The sequence below is a fragment of the Erinaceus europaeus genome, chromosome 14, assembly GCF_950295315.1.
Source record: "Erinaceus europaeus chromosome 14, mEriEur2.1, whole genome shotgun sequence".
Lineage (NCBI taxonomy): Eukaryota > Metazoa > Chordata > Mammalia > Eulipotyphla > Erinaceidae > Erinaceus > Erinaceus europaeus.
In genome coordinates, this window is record NC_080175.1 from 29,809,604 (window position 1) to 29,835,558 (window position 25,955).

At 49.5% G+C, this 25,955-nt stretch overlaps 1 protein-coding gene and 1 long non-coding RNA gene across 2 annotated transcripts; one reads left to right on the top strand and one right to left on the bottom strand.

Annotated features, from left to right (window-relative positions):
* Window positions 1-4,861: 4,861 nt before the first annotated feature.
* Window positions 4,862-10,451, top strand: LOC132532647 (palmitoleoyl-protein carboxylesterase NOTUM-like). Its single transcript, XM_060170963.1, has 11 exons — window positions 4,862-5,181; window positions 6,122-6,174; window positions 6,288-6,383; window positions 6,780-6,840; window positions 6,988-7,046; window positions 7,357-7,459; window positions 7,977-8,168; window positions 8,349-8,449; window positions 8,800-8,947; window positions 9,767-9,814; window positions 10,016-10,451. Exons 1-11 carry the CDS (start codon window positions 4,862-4,864, stop codon window positions 10,269-10,271), a joined length of 1,437 nt encoding a protein of 478 aa, XP_060026946.1. The 3' UTR covers window positions 10,272-10,451.
* Window positions 10,452-12,112: 1,661 nt separating this feature from the next.
* On the bottom strand, window positions 12,113-13,233 carry LOC132532648 (uncharacterized). Its single transcript, XR_009544562.1, has 3 exons — window positions 13,183-13,233; window positions 12,822-12,959; window positions 12,113-12,300 (listed from the first exon to the last, which is right to left on the bottom strand). It is a non-coding gene; the product is annotated as an uncharacterized LOC132532648 (long non-coding RNA).
* Window positions 13,234-25,955: the final 12,722 nt, after the last annotated feature.

Genomic DNA, 25,955 nt, shown 5'->3' on the forward strand with positions numbered 1-25,955 from the left:
TGAGGTCCCAAGTTCAATTTCCAGCATCACATGTGCCAGAGAGATGCCATGGATCTTTCTCCTCTCTCTAGCTTCCCTAGTGACTTCCACCAGCCTGGAGCAGGGGACAGCCCCAGATGAAGCTAAACCTATTATTTATTTCCCTTTTTTTTTTTTTAACCAAAGCACTGCTCAGCTCCGGTTTATGGTAGTGCAGGGGATTGAACCTGGGACTTTGGAGCCTCAGGCATGAGAGTCTCTTTGCATAACCATTATGTTATCTACCCCTGTCATTTATTATTATTATTATTTAATTAATTTATTTATTTACCAAAGCACTGCTCAGCTCTGGCTTATGGTGGTGTGGGGGATTGAACCTGGGACTCTGGAGTCTCAGGCATGAAAGTCTATGATTATTATCTTAAAATTATTTATTTGTTAGTGAAAGAGAGAACTGAGACTGGGTGGTGGCACACCTCGTTGAATGCACATTACAATGCTCAAGGACCCAGGTATGAGCCCCAGCCCCCCCCCATAAGTAAATAAATCTAAAATGGAAAATAAAAGTAGGGCCAGTAAAATCACTAGCTTTGATAGTGAGCAGCTTTGCCATAATTGCAACCTAGGTTCAAGCCAGGCCCCCACTACATTGAAGGAAACTTCAGTGCTGTGGGTCTATTTCATTCTCTGCCTCTATCTTAAATAATAATTAATAGGGTGGGTGGGGAGAATACAGGTCCAAGAAGGATGACAAAGGACATAGTGGGGGTTGCATTGTTATATGGGAAACTGGGGAATATTATGCATGTACAAACTATTGTATTTACTGTTGAATGTAAAACATTAATTCCCCAATAAGGAAATTTAAAAATAAAAATAAAATAACTAAATGAAATAATAATAATTAATAAATAATTAGAAATAAATATTTATTTATATACTTAATGAGGGAGAAGTAAGGGAAAAGGCCAGATCACTGCTCTACCATAAACCACAACAAGGTCTCAAGCATGGAAGTCCTGCACTATGCATCCCACAGAGGCGCCTTCCTCACAGCCACTAGCATGGAGTAAACCTAACCACAGACTCTTTTTCGTTGTGTGTGTGGACCCATCACAGTCCAGCAAAGCCCAGGGCCAGGTTTCAGAACAAACCAGCCCTCGCCCCCCACAGCCCCCCACTCCTGCAAAGGCGGGGGCTAGCTGACAACCTTTTGCGCTCTCATGCATAGGCTCCTATAATCCCACAGCTGCACTCTGATGGAGGGACGGTCACTGCCCTGCTTAAAAGGGGAGGAAGTGGAGGCCTGGGAAGAGGTCACAGACCTTTCCCAGGATCTCCCTGCCAGGAAGTGACTTGGAGCCAGGGCCACCATACTGTCCAGCTGTAAGCCAGCATGGCCTGCCTAGACTTGGACAAGGGACACCAGGAGGAGGAACAAAAGTGCTGGCTAGCTTCCCCAGAGCCTTCCACCAGACTGGGGCAGGGGACAGCCCCAGATGGGACCTGTGTTTGAAGCTAAGCCTGACTATTATTATTATTATTATTATTATTATTATTAATTTATCTATATATTTACCAAAGCACTGCTCAGCTCTAGCTTATGGTGGTGTGCGGGACAGAACCTGGGACTTTGGAGTCTCAGGCATGAGTGTCCATTGTTATTATCTTAAAATTATTTATTTGTTATTGAAACACAGAACTGAGACTGGGTGGTGGTGCACCTGGCTGAATGCACATGTTACAATGCACAAGGACCCAGGTATGAGCCCCGGTCCCTAGCTGCAGGGGGTAAGCTTTGTGAGTGATAAGGCAGTGCTGCAGGTGTCTCTCTGTCTGTTTTCCTCTCTATCATCCCCTACCTTCTCAATTTCTAGCTGTCTCTATCCAATAAATAAATAAAGATAATAGCAAAAAAGAAATTATGTATTTTTAAAAATATCTTTAACTTATTTTCCCTTTTCTTGCCCTTGTTTTTATTGTTGTTGTAGTTATTATTGTTGTTGTTGTTGATGTCATTGTTGGATAGGACAGAGAGAAATAGAGAGAGGAGGGTAAGACAGAGAGGGGGAGAGAAAGACACCTGCAGACCTGCTTTACTGCCTGAGAAGTGACTCCCCTGCAGGTGGGGAGCCGGAGGCTTGAACCAGTATTTTTACACCAGTCAAACAGATGCTCATGCCTGAGGCTCCAAAGTCCCAGGTTTAATCCCCTGCACCACCATAAGCCAGTGCTGAGCAGTGCTCTGGTTAAAAAATAAAAAAAAAAAAAAAAAAGATCTTAAAAAAAAGAAAGAGAACTAGAGCATCATATTGGCACATTGGAAACTAGAGGTTGAACTTCGGACCTCATATTTGAGAGTCCAAGACATCTTCCTTCATCCACTGTGTCACCTCCTGCACCCCCAAAATGTGTTTTCTTTTGTTTGTTAGTAGAGGCAGAGGCCAGTAGAGATAGCATAGTGGTTATGGGAAAGATTTCCATGCCCGAGGCACCAGAGACCCAGCTTCAATCCCCCTACACCACCATAAGCCAGAGCTGAGCAGTGCTTTCAAAAAAGGAAAAGACACACAATGATCTTGGGTCCAGACTCTCAGAGGGTGAAAGAATAGGAAAGCTATCAGGGGAGGGGATGGGATACGGAGGTCTGGTGGTGAGAACTGTGCGAAGTTGTACACTCTTACCTTATGGTTTTGTCAATGTTTCCTTTTTATAAATAAAATAAATTTTTAAAGGAAAAGAAAAAGAAAAAAGTCAGAAAAATGAGAGAGAGACGCAGAGAGAGAGAGAGAGACCACAGCACCAAAGCTTCCTTTAGCATAGTGGGAGCCATGTTTGAAATGTGTTGCCCACATGACAATGCAGTGCACTATCCAAGTGACCTATTTCACAGGCCCAAGGCTTACTTATTAATGAAATGTGGGGAGAGAAAGAACCAGAGCATCACTCTGGCAGATGTGATATCAGGGATCAAACTCAGGATCTCATACTTGAAAACCTAGCACTTTGTCCACTATGCCACTTCCCTGGTCCCACACTAAGCATGACCATTGAATTGACTCAACAATGGGATAGGTGTGTGGGGGGCTGCAGTATGGATTTCCACATGCTTGGAGCGCATCGCTGGCTCTACTGCTGACTCCTCCAAGCCTCAGTTGTCCTCATAGGGAAAATGGGAGGAATTGGGGAGGATCTGGACCACTGCACACACTGGCAGCACCTGGCACCCCTCAAATGCTTGGCACCACAGTGCTCCATGGCCCCAGATGGGTGCCCCACTGTGTCACCTGCTATGTGTGCAGGACAGTGGGCTGTCTGTGGATAGTGGGACAAAGGGGACAAAGAGAGGAAGGGAAGCTGCAGCCCTGCACATAGGTCGGTAGGACTAGGCTTAGGAGCCCAGGCAGATGGCTTCCTGGGGGACATTGCTCCCTAGCTGCCTGAATTAGGGAAACGGAGTTGCAAGTCCTGTCCTTGGTCTGAACTGGTCCCCAAAGGCCAGGCATGCATTCTGACTTGGAATGGGTGTCTCGCTGCCCATGGACACACATGAAGGGTTGGCAGGAAGAGGTCTGGATTGTGCTCTGGGGATGAGGGTTAGCAAACATTTTTCTTTCTTTGCCTCCCTGACTCCCAGGTAGAGAATTAGTCAAACACCTGTTCTCCTCACTTGGATTTCTACCAGAAAGTCTTGCTCCATCCTGGGGAGGCTGCCTGGGAAGGTAAGGAGATGCAGAGAGGTAAATCCAGGCCGTGTCGCAGACACCACAGAGGCAGGGAGAATTCCCGGGGGTTAGGGGGTGAGGGGTGTGCTCAGCATGGGTCACGCCAGCTACCATCTCCTGGCTCCCTGTGGGGAGGGTCCAAGACCCCACAGAGGTGCAGGCCCACTGGTCGCCCCAGGTCCTCCTCCTGTAGTGGTCCTGGAAGGCTCCCTCAAGAGCCTGGGGCGCCCGGTACCTCCCGCATGTCACCCAGGGCACCAGGGCCTTGCGCCACACCTGTTAGCTCCTCCTGGAGGTCCCTGGGCACAGATTCCTGTGTCCGTCATCTCTTTGATCTGGGGCCTCACTGAATAAAAGTCCCAGAGTCTCTTGGCCATCACCAGAGAGGGAGCGCTCCCGAGCTGGATGGACCAGAGCACAGAGCAGAGACTCCAGAGAGAGCATCCCAGACCAACCAAGGTGAGGTCTGGGCTAGGGGCAGCCAGTGTGCTGGGCGACCGGGCCTGGGGCTCCGGTTAGTGCTCGAACCCGGGGGTGGCCACACACAAGGGGAGCCACCCGCCCCCCCTCCCCCCATGACCCTGGAAGCAGCTTGGGAGAGAGGGTTGGCGGCGCCAAGCTGGCCACTGTGAATGAATTGGTGAGGGCCTTCGTGCCGTGCTGCCCCCCATGGAGCCAGGCTGGGAGCACCTCCTGCTGCCATGGAGAATAATCCAGGCCCCTCTGTCAGGCCTATGGTTTGGGAAGAAAAGGCGATGCCTAGGCCAAGAAAAGAGCAAGCGCGGCCCCCTCCCCCTCTGCCAGCCCGGGCAGCAGGGGCGGTGGTGGCACATCTAAAGCGCGGGCACCCAGGAGCCCCTGGTCCCCCGAGAGCACCGCCCAGGCTCGGTCCCAGCGACTCACTTGTGAGGGGGGGAGGTAGCGCACCATCCGGGCCGCCCCCGCGCCCTGCTCAGCAGCCCAGGCCAAAGGCATCGGGGTACAGCCTCGATGTCCCACCGCCCCCGCATCCCCCAGCAGGCTCCATGGCCTCAGCGGGCAAGCGCATCCCCCCCACACCCCCCACCGCTGCCCTGGACCTCGGGCTCCCAGGGGCCTGCCACCACCTCACTGCTGCTCACTCTCCGCAGGTGGCCACGGGTGCAAGCGCTGTGGCCATGGGTCCTGAAGTGTGTGCATTGCTGCTGCTGGGCTTGCTGTACTGGGCTGGGGACTGCGAAGCCCAGATGACCTGGCAGAGCCTAGGCCAGCAGCCGCACCGGTCGTGGGCAGAGCGGGTGGCGGACGACAGGCAAGCGGTGGAGAGCTTCCCTCTGGACCTTACGGCCTTGGAAGGCAACATGGAGAGCTTCATGGAGCAGATTCAGAGCCTGGCGCAAGCCCTGTACCCCTGCGCCTCACAGCAGCCCAGCGAAGATCTGCACCTGCATCTCCTGCTCAACAAGTCGGTCACCTGTAACGATGGCAGCCCGGCAGGGTAAGGCCCTGGTGCGCCCCCTCCAGGCTCCCGGCCGGCCCCTCCGGCTTCGGGGCGTCCGCACCCTCTCTGGCTGGCCCGGGTGGCTCACGCCCTAGCAGAAAGGAGTCCCGTCGGTCTGGGTGGGTCGGGGGGGCGGGAGGGTGGGGAATACTGGCGCCCCAAGGTAAACGGGGCGGCGCTAGAAGAGCTGGTCCCCAGTTGGCCCTGGGAATGACCCCACTGGTCACTGATGCGCAGCCTGCCCATGGCCTTCGGTCCCTGGGTGAGTGACCCTGACCCCAGCAGGAGGGGGTGAGGCGAGGGGGGCGTGGAGTCTTGTGGGACCCCCCTTCCCATATACACACACTGCAGTTCTCTGTAGCCACTACTGCCCTGCTGCCTGACCAGGAGAGAGGGGTGGAACGGAGAGGAGGTTCAGGTGGCACAGTGCCCTCCATCTGTCAGGGACGCAGGCTGGGAAGGATGGGTAGCTGAGGCCCTAGGTGACTGCACAGCCTGAGGACACTCTTCAGACCTCGGTGGGCAGGTCCAACCCTGCTCTGTGCGTCCCAGCACGACCCCACTTTTACCGGGGTCCTGCTATTCTCTGAGCGCCAAGCCCCCCCCCCCGAGCCTGGGACCCCCGAAAGGCTGCCCGCGCAGAGGTCATGGGTGGTCTCGGGCCGTGCGGCCCGAGGGATTTTCCACAGACCACGCAGCCCCTCGAGCCCTCCCCCGCCCTTCCAGCGCCCCCTCCCGGGGTTGTGCCCTCTCGCTGGGACAGACGCGCTGCCCGTCCGCTGGCGTCCTCGTGTGGCCACACGCGTGAGGTGACAGGTGGAATGATGCCCCCTCCCTGCCGGGGGCCCCCTACCCCTCCACACCCGAGTGAAGGCTCTGGGTGGGATGGAGGCGACCCTGAACCCCGCTGACGCCGCGCCGCCTCGCGCCCTTGCAGCTACTACCTGAAGGAGTCCAAAGGCAGTGGACGTTGGCTGATCTTTTTGGAAGGTTCGTCTCACCCCCGCCCCCGCCCCCGCCCCTGCCCACCACCTCCTCAGGCTGAACCGCGGGAGGGCGGACTCTGCAGGCCGCCAGGCCTAAGCACAGGACTGTCTGTACAGGAGGCTGGTACTGCTTCAACCGCGACACCTGCGAGTTGAGACACAGCGCAACGCCGCACCTCATGAGCTCCAAGGACTGGCCGCGCACCCGCATAGGTGAACAGACGGGGTGGGCGGGGGAGACAGACCCACCTGGGCCAGGGGCACACCTCTTGGGACTCTCCATCCCCAATCCTGGAAGCTGCTCAGCGTCCTTCTCCCCAGCCCAGTTCTTGAACTTCCCAGAGGCCACCCATCCATGGCCCTGGCACTCTTATCCCAACCTCCCAGGGTTCACCTAGCTGTCACAGCTTGGGCATCTTGAGCATGGTGACTTCATGTGTCCATCCCTACGTGCTTTCGGCTGCCTCCATTGCTGGAGCCACACCGGGCTGTAGAGAAATCCCTGCACACAGAGACACATGTGCTCTCGGGTGGCCACCCCCCCCCCACACACAGACACACACGCACACACGCCCAGCAAGCAGCCCCATCACCTGTGTCCCCCCACAGGCACCGGGATTCTGTCCTCCCTTCCAGAGGAGAACCCCCACTGGTGGAATGCCAACATGGTGTAAGCATGAGCAGGGGGGATATTCTTAAAGGCTCTTCCTTTTGGGGGTCACTTCTGGGAGAAGGTTCTTGGGGAGGGCTTCCTTCCTCCCAGGGAGGGGGGCAGCAGCTCACACTGTACCTGTGTCTCTCTGTCCTTCTGCTGCAGTTTCATCCCCTACTGCTCCAGTGATGTATGGAGTGGCGCTTCCCCCAAGACTAAAAAGAGTGAGTGCCTGGGCCAGGCAGGGCTCCTGGGAAGATAAAGACCTCCAGTCTCTACACCCCCTCCATCCCTTGACAGGCTGACCCTGAGGGAGGGGGAGGCCCCCTCACTCCTCCAAGCTCCCTGGGTGGGGTCTCAGTGTGGCCTGGTATGCATCAGCCACCTCCTTCTTGGCTGTCGCTAGTGCCACCACCACCACCCCCCACCTCCAGATGTCCTCAGTGAGAGCTGGCTCCAGGGCTCCCTGCTCCAGGGCTGGCTGTGGGCCTGCCCTGCCCAGTCCACTGGAAGCCGCCTTCTTTCTCCCCACAGATGATTATGCCTTCATGGGTACCCTCATCATCCAGGAGGTGGTTCAGGAGCTCCTGGACAGGGGGTTGGCAGGGGGCAAGGTGCTGCTGCTGGCAGGAAGCAGGTGAGCTTGGCAGGGGGTGGGAGGACACAGAAGCAGGCTAGGGGGTAGACACTGGGTAGAAGGGAAGGGGAGCGGGGCCCCCACAGGCCTCAGGGGTGTGGCACTGCCTAGCTGGGAAGAATGTGCAAGAAGAATGGGCATTCCTGGGCAGCTGGTGATTTCACTTCAGAGGATCCCCCCAGATAATGTGATAGAAGGAAGGCCTGATTTGTGACCCAGGAAGTTGGTTGTGGGTTGCATGGGGACCAGGGTTCCTTCTCCAAGGCCTGGGAACCCAACAAGTGGGGAGCTCAAGAGCCCTGGGACACCCATTCATCTCAACTGTCTATAGGGAAACTGAGGCAGAGAGCCAGAGAGAGGAAGAGAAGGAGGTATGGAGGGAAAGACCAGTTGGCCTGGGCCCCTGCTCTGCAGCCCCCTCTCTGCGTTGTACAGGACTGTGGATGTGGGGAGCTCTCCTCTCCCAGTCACCCCTCCTCGCGTCCCCACCCCAGCCTCACACCCTGTCTCCCCACAGCGCGGGAGGCACTGGCGTGCTGCTCAATGTGGACCGGGTGGCCAAGCAGCTGGAGGAGCTGGGCTACCCGGCCATCCAGGTGCGGGGTTTGGTCGACTCGGGCTGGTTCCTGGATAACAAGCAGTATCGGCACACAGACTGCGTCGACACTCTCACCTGCGCGCCCACGGAGGTCATCCGCCGGGGAATCAAGTGCGTGGGCGGGACCTATTGTGGACTGAGCCCTACTTGTTGTTGGTTGGGCGGGGCTTAAGCGGACTGGGCGTGGTCTGCGCCGGCAACTGCGCCGAGTGGGCGGGACCTGAGTTGAGTGGGCGTGCCCGCTCTGCTGTGTGGCCTGGGGCGCCGCCTGACCTGCAGCGTGTGACCCAGGTACTGGAACGGGCTGGTCCCAGAGCCCTGCCAGCGTCAGTTCAAGGAAGGCGAGGAATGGAATTGTTTCTTCGGCTACAAAGTCTACCCAACAGTGAGCAGTGAGTGGGACTGTGGGGTCCGCCTTTTTGCACCCCTCCAACATCCATTACCCAAGACAGTCCCTCAGAGGTCGGCTTAGGTCCGTGTCCAGCGCGAGCAGGGTGACTAGCTCTTTTTGCCTCACTGGGGCGCTAGAGAGCACTGCACCCCCTGGAGCTGCACCCTAGGGCCCGCTGTTGTAGGACCCCACCACCCCTCCAAGCCCCAAACTCTAGGGAGCTTTCAGGTCCCTGTGATCTAGAACAGAGTGTAGCTTGTGGGGGCCAGGCCAGCTGCGGGGGGCTGTGGAGGGCAGAGTACCTCTCAGAAAGGGTGGACACCTCAGGGACCAAGCCCCTGCTCTCCCCAGGCCCGCTGTTCGTGGTGCAGTGGCTGTTCGACCAGGCCCAGTTGATAGTGGACAACGCGTACCTCACTGGCCAGCCAGTGCAGGAGGACCAGAGGCTCTACGTCCAGAACCTAGCCGGAGAGCTGAGACACACACTCCAGAATGTGTCGTGAGTTGTGGGGAACCTCGCACCCTTCTCAACATGGTGGGGAGCACTTCGCCTAAAGGGGACTTAGAAAGGGGAGCAGCCAGGAGCCTGCCATGGGTGGGAGTACACTGATCTCCCCCACATCAAGGGAAACTGTGCAGCACTGAAAAGCAGCCAGAATAAAGAGGATTCCCATCTGGGAAGGCCACACACTGCATGGTCCCAACGACAGGACATTCTGCAAAAGACAGAGCTGTGGAAACAGATCTGGGGAATTCCAGGGATTTGGGGAGGAGGGATGAACAGGGATCCTAGGGGCGCGGGACTATTCTGAGTGCTATTTGTCCAAACTGATAGAAGGGGAAACAGTGAGACTCTCATGTCCCTGGTGCACTCTGGACAACATGTGTCATGTGCAGGTCACCCTGTGACCAGTGTCCCATCTGTGGGGACAGGGGTTATACTTCAATTTTCCTAAGAACCTGAAACATCCCTGTAAAGCAAACTACAGGGCTGAGGAGACTGCTCAGCCTCTTAGGGCACAGACCTTGTGTGTCTGAGGCCCCCAAAGCTACTGGTTCAATCCCCAGCACCACCTTATGCCAGGGTTGAGTGGTGTTCTGATTCTATAAATAAATAAATAAATAAGTAAATAAATGAGGTCTAGAGGCAGAAGGGAGGAGGGTGGCAGAGACATGTGTGCTGCTGGGGATGAAACCCGGTGACAGGAAGGGACTGAGAGGCAGGTAGAGGCCTGGCCCCCAAGGGAGGGGTAGGGGCAGGCCGAGGTGGACTGTGGGACTGGGACTGACTCATGGGTATCCCTCTCCTTCCTTCCAGGGCCAGCTTTGCCCCTGCCTGCTTCTCACATGAGGTCATCATCCGAAGGTCAGTGTTCCCGGGTCTCTAGGGCATCATCCCTCATCATTCCTCACACGAGATGCCCTAACAACCCCCCCCCCCCCAGACCTCAGGCTGCCCACCCACTTGACCTTTCTAAAGCTGCTGAAGCCATTTACTCAGTTAGCTCAGGCCATCTCTGGCTGCACCCTGCCTGAACTTTGACCCCTGCTGGTTTTCTGTCTGCAGCCAGTGGACGGAAGTCCAGGTAAACGGGACGTCCCTACCCGAGGCGCTGCACTGCTGGGACAGGAGCCTGCATGAGAGCCATAATGCCAGCAAAGCCCCCGTGAAAGGCTGCCCCATCCACCTGGTGGATAGCTGCCCCTGGCCTCACTGCAACCCTACCTGCCCCACCATCCGCAACCAGTTCACAGGGCAGGAGGTGAACGTGGCCCAGTTCCTGAGGCGCATGGGCTTTGATGTGCCGAGTGTGGCCCAGTAATAGGGCCTGGAGCCCAGCAAGCTACTGGGGATGCTGAGCAGTGGGAACTAGGGGCCTCCCTGAGAAAGACACCAGTCCAGCTGCCCCTGACCATACCAGGACACCAGGCCCAGCGCTCCAGCACTGCAATCAAACTGCTTCTCCCAGCAGACTTTGCTGCAGCTCACTCACTGCCTAAGAGAGGCCCAGCCAGACTGTAGCCTCAGGCAGAACCCAAGATTCTGAGACCCTGAGACCCCAGTACGACGGGGGTGGGGTGGGGGATGGGTGGGGGGAGGGGTGCCTCCTAACCCTCCCAGGGGAGCCAGAAGCACTGGATTCCTATGCCCACCTTCCCTTTTGTATTATTTTATAAAATGAATTTTTATTACATTAATTAAAAAAATAAACAAGAAATATATGATGAATTACATAACAAATGATAATGTTTTGTAACATATTTGCTTTCTAAATAATGGGGGAAAAAACGACAACACAAGAGGCTCCTCTACAGGTGTGTTTATTTAATGTGTGTGTTGGGTTCCTTAGGATATATCCCCAGGAGAGGAATTGCAGGATCATAGGGTAGGTCCATTTCTAGCCTTCCGAGAGTTCTCCAGACTGTTCTCCACAGAGGCTGGGCCAATTGACATTCCCACCAGCTGTGTAGGAGGGTTCCTTTGACCTTACACCCTCTCCAGCATTTGCTGCTGTTACTTTTTCTGATGTATGCCATTCTCACAGGAGTGAAGTGGCATCTCATTGTTGTCTTTATTTGCATTTCTCTGACAATCAGAGACTTGGAGCATTTTTTCATGTGTTTCTCAGCCTTTTGGATCTCTTCTGTTGTGAATATTCTGTCCAAGTCCTCCCCCCATTTTTGGATGAGGTTATTTGTTGTCTTGTTGTTGTTGTCTTCCCCTCCTAATTTCCCAATGTCCTAGAAAATCAAATGGAAAAAACAAACAACAACAACAAAGATAAAAAAAACCACCCAAATACAAACAAACAAAAAATCCCAAATAACTTTAAAGGGTGCTATTCACTATTTAACCACATGAAGGAGCCAGAATGCAGTCAATGATTCAGGAGACTGCTCAGCATCTTTGGTCAAGACATGCCAACAATCTGACCCCCCTCAGCCCCTGTCCCCCAAGAGATGAACTCACTTGCTTTTCCAAAGAGTCAGTCCCTTCATATAATAACCTCTGGCATGCCCACCACTATTGCAGCCTCCACATGAAGTGAATTCCTACACACAGACATAGTAAAAGACTGTGTCCCCAGATAGTCCAGATCAAGTGTTCATTAGCTTCTTTCCACAGGTATTTAACTTTTCTTCCCCCTAGCTTCTTTTTCATCTTCTTCCAGAGCCTTGCTCAGTTCTGGCTTATGGTGATGCAGGGAATTGAACCTAGGGCCTTGTTAGTCTCAGGAATGATTGTCTGTTTGCATAGCCATTATGCTATCTTATCCCCACACACTCTTTTCCATTCTCTCTCGCTCCCTCCCCCCTTCTCCATTCCCCCACCCTCAATACCAGTGGTGGATTGGATTAAACCTGGGACTTTGGAGCCTCAGGCATGAGAGCCTCTTTGTTAAACCATTATGCTGTGTTAACTCCCCTCCCCCTTTTCTTGTTAAAGGATTTTAAAAATCTATTTTACCAGAGCACTCCTCAGCTTATAGTGATGTGGGGAATTGAACCTGGGACCTTGGGCTTCAGGCATGAAAGTTGTTTGCAAAACCATTATGCTATCTTCCCAGCTCCATGGGTATTTATTATTATCATTTTATAATTATTAGTTTTAACTTCATTTTTATTTGATAGAACAGAGAGCAATTGAGAGAGAATGGGAGACAAAAATTGAAAGCCATGAGAGGGCCCCGTGCAGACAGTTGGACAGGGAGCTCTGCCTGATGCTTTCCACATCATGGAGGGTGGTGAGAGTGTCACTGCTCTGGTACATAGCTACCAAGATGCTCTTCTGGTGGCCTCTATCAACAGAGTTGTTCAGGGTCCAGGTAGAGTCACCCCCAGCGCAGAGACCTGTGAACATAGCAGTGGGTTTAGCAATGGACAAAGGAGGGGCCCCAGAGAGCAAAGCAGAGGCAGTGAGAGGATGAAGGACTTGGAGAACCAAGAGGCTGAGCATCCACACCCTATCCACAGAAACCACTGTAGCGGGACAAATGGGGAAAGCAAACCCAGTCTTAAAGCTAGAAGACGATTCCTGCATATCAGCAGGAAAGTGTTTAATGAGGAGTTGAGATAGGAGACCTGGACTCCCCACTACTTACTGAATTTGAAGGTGTGGAAGTGGCATTGGCTTTTTAATTGAGAACTTAAGAGGTTTCTATAAACTTGGAACTAGAAGTTATCATGCTGGATCACTATTAGTTCTGGTGTATATTCTGGTCCCATTTCCCCAGTGAGGCTGGTTTTCAGTGTCCTGAGTTTGTTTACAGGAGGGGATAGATGGCCAGAGAGGTCGCACTTGCAGCAAAGGGTGCAGTTCCCCTCTCCCCTGCTGGCCCAACCTGGGGACCTAGGCTTGAGGAGGAGCTCACCTGGGGTGTCCTCTAGTAGCTGCTCCAAAATGAAGGACTCCTGGCAGCTGGAAACTGATCTGGAGTCATCCTGTTCCTGGGACAGGTCCTTAGTCACTGGTAGTGGAGCCATTCCATTTTAATGGTGATATTCATAGTCTGTGTGGAGAGAAATCCAAGCATAGGTTCAAGCTGAGGTGGCCGTGATGAGCCCATCATGACCACAGAATGTGCCCACAGCATGGAAAGGGAGCTGTGTTTTTCTTGGCAGACATGCATGGTTTCTGGGGGCTATTAGGCTCCTGCCAATCCTGCACACACCCCCACCACCATGGAATTGGTTTTCAGTGTCATGAGCTTGTTTCAGGAAGGAAGATATAACCTGGTTGAGGCATATCCAGGAGCCCAGGGGGTCCCCTCTCCCCTGTTGGTCTCCACATGTGAGGCTGGGGGAGTCATCTGCTTCTAGTGGAAGCTCCTCAGTGTCTGCCATTTGGCCTATTTCATGTTCATGCAGATGTTTGCCACCTAGATGTAGAGAAACCTCAGTCTAGGTCCAGGCTGACCATGAAGAGACTCATCTCACTGTAGATGATGACACACAGGCCTTCTCCTGGACCTTCTGTGCAAAGAAGGTTGTGTCTCTGTGTCTCTGTGCCTGAATCTGACAGGAGACTCTGCCCTACCATATGCCCAAGAAAAGCATTGACTAAAGAGGAAGTTGCAGGGAGGAAGATGCAGGGAGTCGGGGGTAGCACAGCAGGTTAAGCACACATGGTGCAAAGCACAAGGATTGGCGTATGGGTGCCGGTTCAAGCCCTGGCTCCCCACCTCAGGGGAGTCGCTTCACAAGCGATGAAGCAGGTCTGCAGGTGTCTTGTTTTTCTCTCCCCCTCTCTGTCTTCCCCTCCTCTCTCCATTTCTCTCTGTCCTATCCAACAACAATAACAATAATAACAACAACAATAAAACAGCAAGGTCAACCAAAGGGAATAAATAAATTAAATATAAAAAAAAGAGGAAGATGCTCTTATACATTCCTGTGCCTGGAATGCAATGAATTCCTCATGAGGGAGAGCTCTACAGAGCAGCCCAATCTGCCACAGAGAAAGAAGTAGAGAAGCAAGTGTTGTTAAAATTCGTAAGCTCTAGCCGGCCGGGCTAGCTTCACGGGTGGGTAACAGAGACGCCGAGACAACGGCTGGCCAGGGAAGCTGTATTTCTTTATTCCAGAACAACGATTCATAAACTAAGACCAACTAATCACCAAACAGAACTCTGCTGTTTCTTTGCGGCGGTGCAAGCACTCTCTCTTACTCTGGAACTCAGGAACCCAGAAACTCTCGCGGGGTTCCTTCGGGGCGCGGCCAAGCAGGCCCGCGAAACTAACTGGACTGATCTAATTCTCTCGGTGGGGGACAACTAGAACCCAATGTAAAGCATACAACAATTCCCCCTTTTATTTTTAACTAAATGACTATAGTATCAAGGGTGTGGGGTGAACAGAAACCTATATCGTACAGGCATTTTAAAAAAAAAACTGGCACAGACATGGAGAAACATGAAAGCAAGTAACAAGAACCAGTGTGCTGTAAGGGAAGGCGTGAGGGGGCCATATCAGCCTCTGTGGGCTAAACTTTATCAGCTTAAAAAAAACATTTCTTGCCTCTGGGGGGCGTACCTTTCTCGACAGACATTTGTATGGTGGTGGGGAACGGCCTAGAGTCCCAAAGGCAGCTGGCTGCAATTTAGTTACTATGAAACAAAACTTGTTATTAGTATATTTCTAATAGAGAAGGAAGTTGAGACTTTTACAAACAAGGACTGTCATTAGAGCCTGTTACAGAGCAGTGAGTCACTGTCTATTGAATGACTTTTTCCTGTCAGAAGGTATTGAAGCTAAGCTGGAAACCATTTTCTCTGAGGCTTTGCAGTTAATGTCTCACTCCAATCAGCCTCTTCTCAGATTGCCCTGACACTCACCTGCAGGTGGCTCTGTGGTTTCTTCTATCCTGGAACTCACAGCCCCCTGAGAGGCTTCCTCAGAGTCCTGGGAGAGAAAGAAGTCAGGGTCACAGTAAGTCTTTGGAGTGAGCAGTGGAAGAGCACATTTCCCAGCAGCTCTGTTTCCCCAGAGAGAGAGCCCCATGTCCAGTATCAAAGCTACTTGACCCTGGGGTTGACTATGGTTTAGAATTGACACTGTAGATTTTAGTGAATCCTTGGGTTTTCAGTGCATGTTCAGAAGTGTGTTGACAAGGATATGTGGATTTCTTCCTCTAGTCATGGGATATACACACAAGTAACTCCCAGATGAGTAATTTGTAATTTAAAATGTCAACTATCTAATCTAATGGTTTGAAAGAAAAAAAAAAAAAGACCACATTTCCCTCCACTTGAGGAGAAGCATTGCCCGAAGTATGAAGAAGCAGGAAAGTGTCATCAATGCTGCAGAGTGAAGGCCAACCCAGACATGAAGCAGATGCTCAAATTATGCAAAAGAAAAAAGAAAAAACCCAAAACTTCTACTCTAACTATTGACACAATATAAACAGAAATATGTTCATAATGGATTAGCAAAGAAGTTGAAAGAATTTAAAATTAGTCAGTTAGTAGCTTAAAAATATCTGAAAGGCATATATATTCTTTATTTATGTAATACTACCAGGATTATTAGAGGAGCTTTGGGCAGGCACCACTGCCAGTGGCCATTTTTCCTTTGTGTTTTATTTGACTGAACAAAGAGCAATTTAGAGAGGAGGGGGACTGAGAGAGGAAGAGAGACAGAGAGACAGCTGCATGACTGCTCCCAGGCTTGTGATGTCTCCCCTCTGTGTCACTGTGCATGAGGACTTGTGTGTTCAACCTGCTGTGTTAGCGCCCAGCTGGAAAGGCTTATTTTCTTTAATTTCATTTTATTTATTTGATAGAGACAGGCAGAAATGGAGAGGGTGGGGTGAAAGAGAGGGAGAAAGAGAGAGAGAGAGAGAGAGAGAGAGAGAGAGAGAGAGAATTGCAGCTGTGCCTCACCACTCACAAAGCTTTCCCTCTGCAGGTGGGGACGAGGGCTGGAATGCAGATTCTTACACATTATAATATGTGAACTCAAACAGGTGCATGGAAGGCATATTCTTGACACACTAAGTTGCTAGAGGAGACAATAGTGTAAGGAGGAATATAAATTATTCCACCATAAAGATGATAGAGAATTGAACAAAGAGCACACAGTGCCCAAGGAACCTGCATGCACTATCAAAGGGTCTAATATATCTGTAAGTAGATCTCATGAGAATAATACAGAAAACAGGGAAGAAAAACTATCTGAGCTCATAATGACTAAAGGTTCCTAACTTTGTGAGAGAAGTAAATCTACACATTTGAGAAAGATACTCAAAATTTCTATGCTCAAGTTCACATGACTCATTTCTCTATATCCCATAGATGTGTGAAACCACCTCGTAGCTTTCACCTCCTCACTTCATTAAGCATAATCACCTATAGTCCCTTCCCCCCAAATGGAAGTGCCAAGTTATCTCAAAGTTTGTGAGAACTATGGGGTTATCTTGTATGGGAGACATAGGGCTTTGGAGTGGGGTGAGCATGGAACTCTACCCCTATACTTGTATATGCTTATTAACCATTATTCAGTCACTAGTGAAAATGTGGGGAAGAGAATGTCTTTGGAGGGCCAGGCAGTGTCTCACCTAGGTAAGCACATGTAGTATTAAACACCAGGCCCAGTGCAAGGCACCAACTCCCCAGTTGTAGGAGGAACGCTTCACAAGCAACAAAGAAGGTCTGCAGTTGTCTCTTGCCTCCCTGCTCTCAATTTCTCTCTGTCCTATCCAATAAAATGGGGGAAGAAAATACAGCTTCCAGGAGCAGTGGATTTTTAGTGCTAGCTATAATCCTAGTCCTAGCTATAACTCTAGAGGGTAAAAAAAAAATCCTTGTTCCTCATTGTAAATATCGTAGCTATAGCACTGGAATTCCAGAAATCAAATGATACACAAATAACTGTTTTGCCACCAGGGCTTGGCAGCTGCATCATGGCTCCACTGGTCCTGGCTGCCAATGTCATCTTCTTTTTTCATTTTATTTCATAGAGAAGAAACAGAAAGGGGAGAAAGGGGCAGAGAACTAGAGAGACACCTGCAGTACTGCTTCACTACTCATGAAGCTACCCTGCTGCAATTAAGACCCAGGGACTTGAACCCAGGTCCTCTTGCATGGTAACATGTGCACTCTACCATGTACACCACAGTCTCTCTTCCACACATCTTCTTGCTTTCTTTATAGTAGAATAAAGAAAACTGGGGTCAATATATTCTCTTCACTAAAAGTGTCTCCCTCTCCAGGGGTAAATAGTCTACAGGAAACAATGTAAACCACTCTGTATATAAAAGAGTTAATTGGGTGGGTGGGTGGGGGGAAATCCATGCTAATAGAAAAGCTGTATCTTGAAAACAGTTCAGTACAAGAGGCATTAAGGATTGACACAAGAAGCATTCTATAAATAAAAATGGTGACATTTCAGGTGCCATGTTCTTTCCATGATAAGTCAAATTAATTATTGTTGCATATAGTCCCAGATTCCTTTTCTGTGTATACACAGACCTGTATGTCTGTAGGAAAATATACCTTTCTGTCTGGTATATTCTGGATTCTTCCCTCATCTCTAGACCTCTTTCTGTCCAAGGCAGGAGCTTGGAATGTAAGTTCTAGTCTTAGAAGCACTTATACTGATGTCGTCCTCTGCATACTCCATGACGGCATCCACATAGTCCATGTTCTCACTGTAAATGTAGCTAATCAAGTCCACAGTGACCCAAAACAGAAGAATAGCTGTTAGCTTGTTATCTAATCAATTTATTTTTTGGCTGATTACTTCAGTATTTTCCACTACTTTTTCAAGATATCAACTTTTTAAGTATATGTGCAAGATCTAATGAGAGAAACAGTATGCAAAGATATTTCTGGAAAATGGACAGATCCCAGAAAAAGAAAAAATCTATGTTGTTGGGTCTCTGAGACCAGGGCTGCAGATCCCGTCCTCACAGCTTTCCTGCCTGGAGTCCAGGCCAGAATGTCACTGGGCTGTAGGGCTGGCAGGTGCATTTGCTTTGAGAACCACCCCATGGAGAAACCTGCCCTTAAGTCAGTGCAGTTAAACTCATGGTCCAGGGTGAGGTTAGCTCCCATCACAGCATGGAGAGAAGGGGGACAAGAGGGAGGGGCATAGACTGCTAGGACTCTGCATTCTGAGAAGTTGAAGATTTGAAATACCATGGTCTGGGAGGTGTCACAATGGATAAAGCACTGGACTCTCAAGCATGAGGTCCTGACTTCAGTCCCCAGAAGCATATGTACCAGAATGATGTCTGGTTCTTTCTCTCCTCCTTTCTCATGAATAAAATAAACAAAATATGTTTTAAGAAATGATTTGAAGTATGTGAACTAATGACATACCTACAACGCTCCTTATACCATTGCTTCATCCTTTCAACTGATCTGAAATCCAAGAGAATAGGAGAAAGAAAGTAAAATGCACAAAATTCACATAAACATATTGTGAGTGCCGGCCAGTGTAAACATCATCATCAATTGTTATTGGTGGGACTGTGTGAGTCAGGAGGCCTGTCCTGCTCACTGCGTGTTGAGGGGCCCTGCTCTTTGACAGACAGTTTGCTAGGTTGGCAAGGAAATCTTCTAGAAGGATGAGAAATAGGGTTGGAGGTCGGTCATTGGTGCTGGTGCTTAACTGCACTTGTTACCGTGCACAAGGCTCCGGGTTCAAGCGCCTGGTTTCCACTTGCAGTGGGCTTAGCAGCTCCCTTTGTTTGCCTAAGTCAGAGCCTTTTGTGGACAGCTGAGAGCACACAGCTGTTCTTTGTGGGAGTGAGAGCACATGTGGCTAAAAGACCCCCAGATGGAGCTGTGCTCTCCCTGACAGTCATGAGGAGTCAGGGCCAGGCTGCAGTCTTACTAAAAAGAGACCATGAAGCTGCAGTCAGCCCAGCCCAAGACCAGTGATGTTCAGGCTCTCAAGACTTTCTTGGCTTTCCTCATGTTGAGTGTCACCCACATGTCCAGCAGAGACACTGAATACTTGATTCTGAAGTCACCCTTGAACCTGGAGATGGTGTCTCTCTTTCACTCCTCTCCTCTGTCCTTGATTTCTCTCTGTCCTATCCAACAACGAACGACATCAACAATAATAACCACAACAAGGGCAAAAAAAAAGAGGGAGGAAATGGCCTCCAGGAGCAGTGGATTCATGGTGCAGGCACTGAGCCCCAGCAATAACCCTGGAGGCAAAAAAATAACTATAAGGTTAGTTCAATATATTTTCCATGAGTCCCAAAGAATTAAGTTGTATTTTCCATATCACTTTGTTTTAATTGCCACTGGGGTTATCACTGTGGATTAGTGGCTGCATGATGAATCCACTGTTCTTACTGATCATTCACCTGTTTCTGTGTGTTTGTTTTTGATAGGACCAAGAGAAATTGAGAGGGTGGGAGACTGCGTTGAAGAGAGGAATGAAATCTGCAGCCCTGCTAACTGCTTATGAAGCTTCCCCCTGCAGATGGGGAGTGGGGGTTGAGCCTGGAACCTTGGGCATGGTAATATGTATGCTCACTGAACCAGGTGTGCCACCAGCCAGCCACCCAGTCTCAGTTTCTAAGGGCTTTTCATACCTTTCCATAAGTTAAAGGGAAAATATATACCTCAAAGAAAAAGTGCACAAGTTTACAATGAGTCAATAAGTGCAACAAGCAAGTAGAAAGAAAAAAAAAAGACACCATAAAGTATTTAATCAAATAGTTTATACTTAGACCTAGATACCTCATTACCCACCTCCTATTTCACTTCCCTCAGTCATACTAAGGCTAATCTTATCAGACAAAGTAAGGACTACAAAAGATGGATGTGGGCAAGAGACCAGCATACTTCAATGATGGCTCTCTTGGTCACCACAGGCCACCCCATCCTCTGGGGCCCAAGTCAGGGAATCCTGGGATTCCCACATAGATATGATGAGGCTATATCTCTGACAGATCCCTCTCTGCACCAATGCTGGTCATCTCCATCAGGAACAACATCATAAACCCTCTTGTGGGCCTCTCCAGGACCTTGCCCTCAATGTGGAACAACAATGGTAGGGACTGCCCCACTCTCCAAAGGGAGGTTGGGTCAACATACACTGCCACTGGAGGAAGGCTGGTCCTGAAATGAGTGCAGCCTAGACACTTAAAAGAATCATGTGAGATAAGCCAAAAGGGGAAAGATGAGTAGAAATGATCTCACTTGTAAGCAGAACATATGATTCAACAACCGGAAGGGGAAACACATAGCAAGACATGGATTGGTTTGGTGTATTGAACCAAAGGAAAGGACTCTAGGGAAGGAGGGCAGGGAGAGGGCTAGGTTGGGGAGGGTGTGTGGAGGGTGATTGTGGAGTCCAGGAGCATGATGGGAAAGGACCTAAGTTGGTGAAGAGAGTGTTTTGCAGACACCTATCAAGGTGCAATGAGAAATTAACTTTGTGTCAAGAACTATAAAAAGCACAAACCCTAATAAAATTATTTTCAAAGATAAAAAAAGGTAAGATTATTTAAAACTTGCTTTCCTAGAGTTTTATTCATAAAATTTCACTTAGAGTCTGGAAAAGAGAAATTTCCCACGAGTGGTCATCCCACTTCTGGTTATCTTGTCCATCTCCAAAACTCTCTCCCTTTACACAGTCTGAACTGGAAGATGCTTTGAAGTGTGTTAAACCGGAAACAGCTGCTGGCTATGATCACATCACCCCAGAACTCATTCTTAACCTGGGTCCCGTGGTAAAGAAGTGGCTCGCTTCATTCCTGTCCCACATCTTGGAATCTGAATCTGTGCCCAAAGTTTGGCGTCGTGTGAAGATAATGGTGGTTTTGTAACCAAAGAAAGACCCAACACTGGCCGCCAGCTATAGACCAATTTCTCTCCTCTCCATGTGTTACCAACTCCTTGAGAGGCTGCTTCTGTCATGTATTTCTCCTCTTACAGAGAAATTCCTATCACCCACCCAAGCTGGTTTCCACCCAGGAAGATCTACCTGCGAACAAGCCCTGGCCCTCTCAACTTACATTGAAAATGGATTCTAGAAGAATTTAAAGACGGGTGCTGTCTTTGTTGATCTCACAGCAGCCTATGACACAGTCTGGCACCGTGGTCTCCTAGTCAAGATCTCAAGATGCCTGCCTCCATGGGTGGCCAACACTATATCGTTTCTTCTCCAAAACAGAAGATTCCAGGTGCATCTGGGTGACAAGTCTAGCAGATGGAGACTTGTCTCAAGTGGCCTCGCCTAGGGCTCTGTTCTGGCTCCTATGCTATTTAATATTTACATCAATGACCTCCCAGAAACTTCTTCAAGGAAGTTCATCTACGCCGATGACATCTGCTGTGCAACTCAGGCATCAAAGTTCGACATCCTTGAGGAAACACTCACAAAAGACCTGTCTCTGATATCTGATTACTGTAAAAAAAATGGCGACTAATCCCTAGCACTAAAAAAAGGTATGATCAGTTTTCCATCTACACCATGCCTCGGCCTCGCGTGAGCTTAATGTGCAGCTTGGCGATACAAGAATCCGGCATGAAGCCCAGCCAGTCTATCTTGGCGTTACTCTCGATCGCACTCTGTCATTTCACAAACATCTCATAAAAACTGCAGCCAAGGTGGGCGCGAGGAACAACATCATTGCAAGACTGGCCAGCTCCTCATGGAGCGTGAGCGCTTCCACACTACGATCATCATCTCTGGCATTATGCTATTCCACTGCAGAATACTGTGCCCCAGTATGGTTCCGTAGCCCCCATGTCCACTTGGTTGATTCCAAATTATATTCCTCCATGAGGATAATTTCTGGAACCATTGGTTCCACCCCGGTTCCATGGCTGCCAGTTCTTAGCAACATCGCCCCGCCAGATATTCGTCGGGATGCAGCATCATCTAAGTTCATTTCCCACGTCTACGCATGACCAGACCTGCCAATATACGTGGATATCTTCACCCACCCTGTCCAATGCTTGACGTCTCGTCACCCAATCTGGTCCCCTATGCCTACACTGAACTTCTCTGTTCCAGACTCTTGGAAACAGAGTTGGCAGTCAGCTGAGGTAAAGAACAAACTCCTCATCACAGACCCCTGCAAGCGTCAACCCGGCTTTGACCTAGCACGTTATGATTAGCCCCTCCTCAATCGCTATCGAATCGGCTATGGACGGTGCGCCGCTATGTTCCATCGCTGGGGAGCCAGAGACGACCCAAACTGCCCCTGCGGCTACAGACAGACTATGACCGATATAGTCAATGACTGCCACCTCTCCAGATTCAAAGGAGGTCTCGAAACTTTACATCAGGCTCAACCTGACGCTGTTGACTGGCTATGGAAGAAGGGCAAATGCTAGAAGAAGAACTTAGAGTCTGGTAAAATGTAAAAAGCTACTTAAAAAGTGTGCCCACCATAAAACCAGGCAGAGTTTCACAGGTACCATGAGAAGGACCATGGGCACTAGCAAAGGGAACTGCATGGTGGGAGCTGTCACTGGGTGTCTCTCTCTCCTCTCTGTTCCCTTCCCCATTTCCTTCTCTTGTCTCTCAGGTACTTTAAAAGAAATTTGAGGAGGACTTTGCTCAACAGTGTTATCCACTCACTGAATTCATTGCCTCATGTCACACAGAATAAATTCAGTTAATGAATCACCATTCCTTCAGTCCCAGGTCCCTGTCACCATGTGCAGGCTGTGAATGTAAACACTTTGCAGAAATTCAGTGTGAGTGTCTGTGTGTCCTGGGAAGCAGGGACTGGCTGTGGCTTGTCCTGCCTCCCTCGGGCTGAGCTAGAAGGGGAGACACGTGAAGGAAGAGCAGGCCATGAGAGGGTCCTCCAGGGTGGGGACCTGCTGGCCTCTGTCTCTGCATCTGTCCTTCAGCCTCTCCACCCTGGCTGCCCTTCCCCAGGACTCGGGCAGTCTCCATGCTTCCCCTCTGCCGCCCACACAGGGCTGGAAAAAAATCCTTGCAGAAAAGCCACCTCTTCTGTCCTCAGGGCAGCAGAGAAGAGGCAGCAGTGGGGGCAAGAGCAGGTGGAGCAGGTACATACTTTGTGTTGGAGATGAGCAGCACATTGGAATATAAGAACATTTGCCTTTTCTGCCACTTCTGCCCCTTCTGGAATTTGCCAGGGCCAAAGAGCAGGATGCAGCCAAAAGGCACCACAGGAATGTTCTCCTCTTCCAGGCTGCCCTCCTTCACAGAAGAGCTGGAACACAGCAGACCCACAGGGAAGCTTGTCACAAGGCAGGTGGACACAGGGACTCATGCTGATGCCAACACTCAAAAGCATTACAGAGGATCTCAGTCCCCCAGAAGGACTCAGCACCCTGATTCAGTAATCCTGAACTAGACAGAGCTCCTGTGAGAGTTGAGGTCACTCAGGGCCAGAGGAGATGAAGAGCATCTTGAAGGACAGGGCACAGGGGCTGTCACTTTAGTGCCAAGGGACAAGGAAACAGCAGAGTCTCAGGACCTCTTAGAAAAGAGACACTAAGAGGGAGTGAGTGGTAGTGAGGGTATTGGGGTCCTGGTGCTTGGTGCTGGGAAAGGAGTTGAGTGGGGGGTGAAAGTGTTCTGTAGACACCTCTCACTGGGAGATCAGAAATCTTACCCTGTGTCAACCAACTGCACTGTAGTGAGTTAAAACTGGCCCCCAATATAAGAATAAAAAATATATAAGGTGCTGCTAAGAGGTCAAAGGAGAGAGGATGAGAAGTGTTTCAGAGAACCAGCTCAGGGCCAACACCGAAAGGCACACAGTGTCTGGAGTGTTGTCAGAAAATCATCAACCCCAGGTATCATCTTCAGTTTTTGCCTCCTTGACTCTGCTTGTCTCCCTGCCCATTCCTCTCCCCCTTTTATTTCGTCTTACATTCTTTTCTCTTTTATTCTCTCTCTCTCTCTCTCTCTCTATATATATATATATATATATATGGAATATAGCAGTTATTCAAAATGACTGCTATATTCCAAGTAATTAATCTTGATATAGTATATTATTCCTTATCCTTAATATCTGTAATGATAAGTAATATTATTTTATCCTTTATATCATGTCTGGTTACTAAGTAAGAAAACAATAACAAAACCTATTTGGAGAATGGGACATCTTGGTTCCAAGGCATATTTATAGGAATTCTACATCACAGTTTTATATCAAGGAATGACAAGACATTTGTTCTTGCAGATCTCAATTCAGTGGACAACAGCCAGTAGTCAAGATATAATTTGAGAGTTTCTCCACTGTCATATTGATTTTGAGAGCTCTGCCAAGGTCATCTCTCTGTTAGGGCAATATCATGTGAATGGAAAGAATCACAGGCTCTCCTCCTTCTCAGGACCACATCACTGTGCAGAGGATGAGGTTTAAACCCAGTTTCCTGTCCTTGCTAACCCAAAGAACCATCAAGTGGCTATCTCAGTTCTACTGGCAGGTGCTGATTGTATTCCTAGTGCTTTCTGACAGATGAGAGAAAGCTGTGAAGGTTGTGCTCCATCACTCCCCTCAGCCAATCTTTGACACAGCTGGGTCTCATTCCCTGCAAGTCAACGTTGTCAGTAATTCCTACATATCCCTCCTCCATCTCTCTCTCTCTCTCTCTCTCTCTCTCATAAGCTTTGTAACTTGTGCACACACACAGGTGCCCTAGGAGCATATTTCCACTTGACCTCAGGAGTATTTTCACTTTTTCTGGGAAAGTAGCACTTCAACTTGACTCTAGAAAGTGTTTGAGTGTAAAACACTGTATGTGTGGATGCCTGCTGTGGATTTGCCTCAAAATATGCAAGGATTATTGTGAAATTACTTTTAAATGTTCACTGTACAAGTTATACATGTGCTTAAAACTTATAGTGAGGAGCTGTGTAGTAGTGCAGCACATGGCACAAAGCACAAGGACCAGTGTAAGGATCCAGATTCAAGCCCCCAGCTCCCCACCTGCAGAGCGGTCACCTCGCAAGTAGAGAAGCAGGTCTGCAGGTGTCTATCTTTCTCATAACCCCTCTGACTTCCACTCCTCTCTCAATTTCTCTCAGTCCTATCCAACAACAACAACAACAACAACAACAGCTATGACAATAATAACAACTACAACAAGCACAACAACAAGGGCAACACAATGGGAAAAATGGCCTCCAGTAGTGCAGGCACCGAGCTCCAGCAATAACCCTGGAGGCAAATATATATATATATATATATATATATATATATATATATATATATATATATATATATATAGTGTGTGTGTGTGTGTGTGTGTGTGTGTGTGTATAAGTTGCTCTACTCTCCTGGGGATTTGAACCTCTTGCCTCTAGCTTGTCAGGAAACACCTCTCCCACCAGGCCACTCTGCTAGCACTGCAGGCAGCTGCTAACTCTCTATCAGTTGCTCTCTAACAGATGAGAGAGAGAGCTGGGAAGGCAGTGCCACCCTTAATCAAATACTGACTGAGAGGCCAGTCTATGTCTCCATTATGATTCTGTGTCAGGAGCTCCTGCTCTCATCACACAACATCCATCACAGTGACTACAAGCTGAGGCTACTCCGTGCTGTGTGCTTTGATTCCTTGAAAAATGCCATTTAGAGCTTCTGAAACAGACTTTTGATTATATTAAGAAGACATCTACCTTCGAAATGTAAAAAAAAAAATAAGCACTGTGCATATACATATTTGACTATGCCATTTTGAATTATTTATAAAGAATAGATCCTTTAAATTCTTCAATATTGGGGGTTCAGTTGGTGGTACACTTGGTTAAGTGCACACATTACAGTGTGTAGGGACCTGGGTTCGAGCCCCCAGTCCCCACCTGCAGGGCGAAATCTTCATGAGTGGTGAAGCAGAGCTACAGGTGTCTCTCTGTCTCTTTCAAATTTTGTCTCCCGTTCTCTCTCAATTGCTCTGTGTTCTATCAAATGAAAATAATGTTAAAAACAATAACTGTAAAATAATAATCATAAATACCCATGGATCTGGTAAGATAGCATAATGGTTATGCAAACAACTTTCATGCCTAAAGCCCAAGGTCCCAGGTTCAATTCCCCACATCAC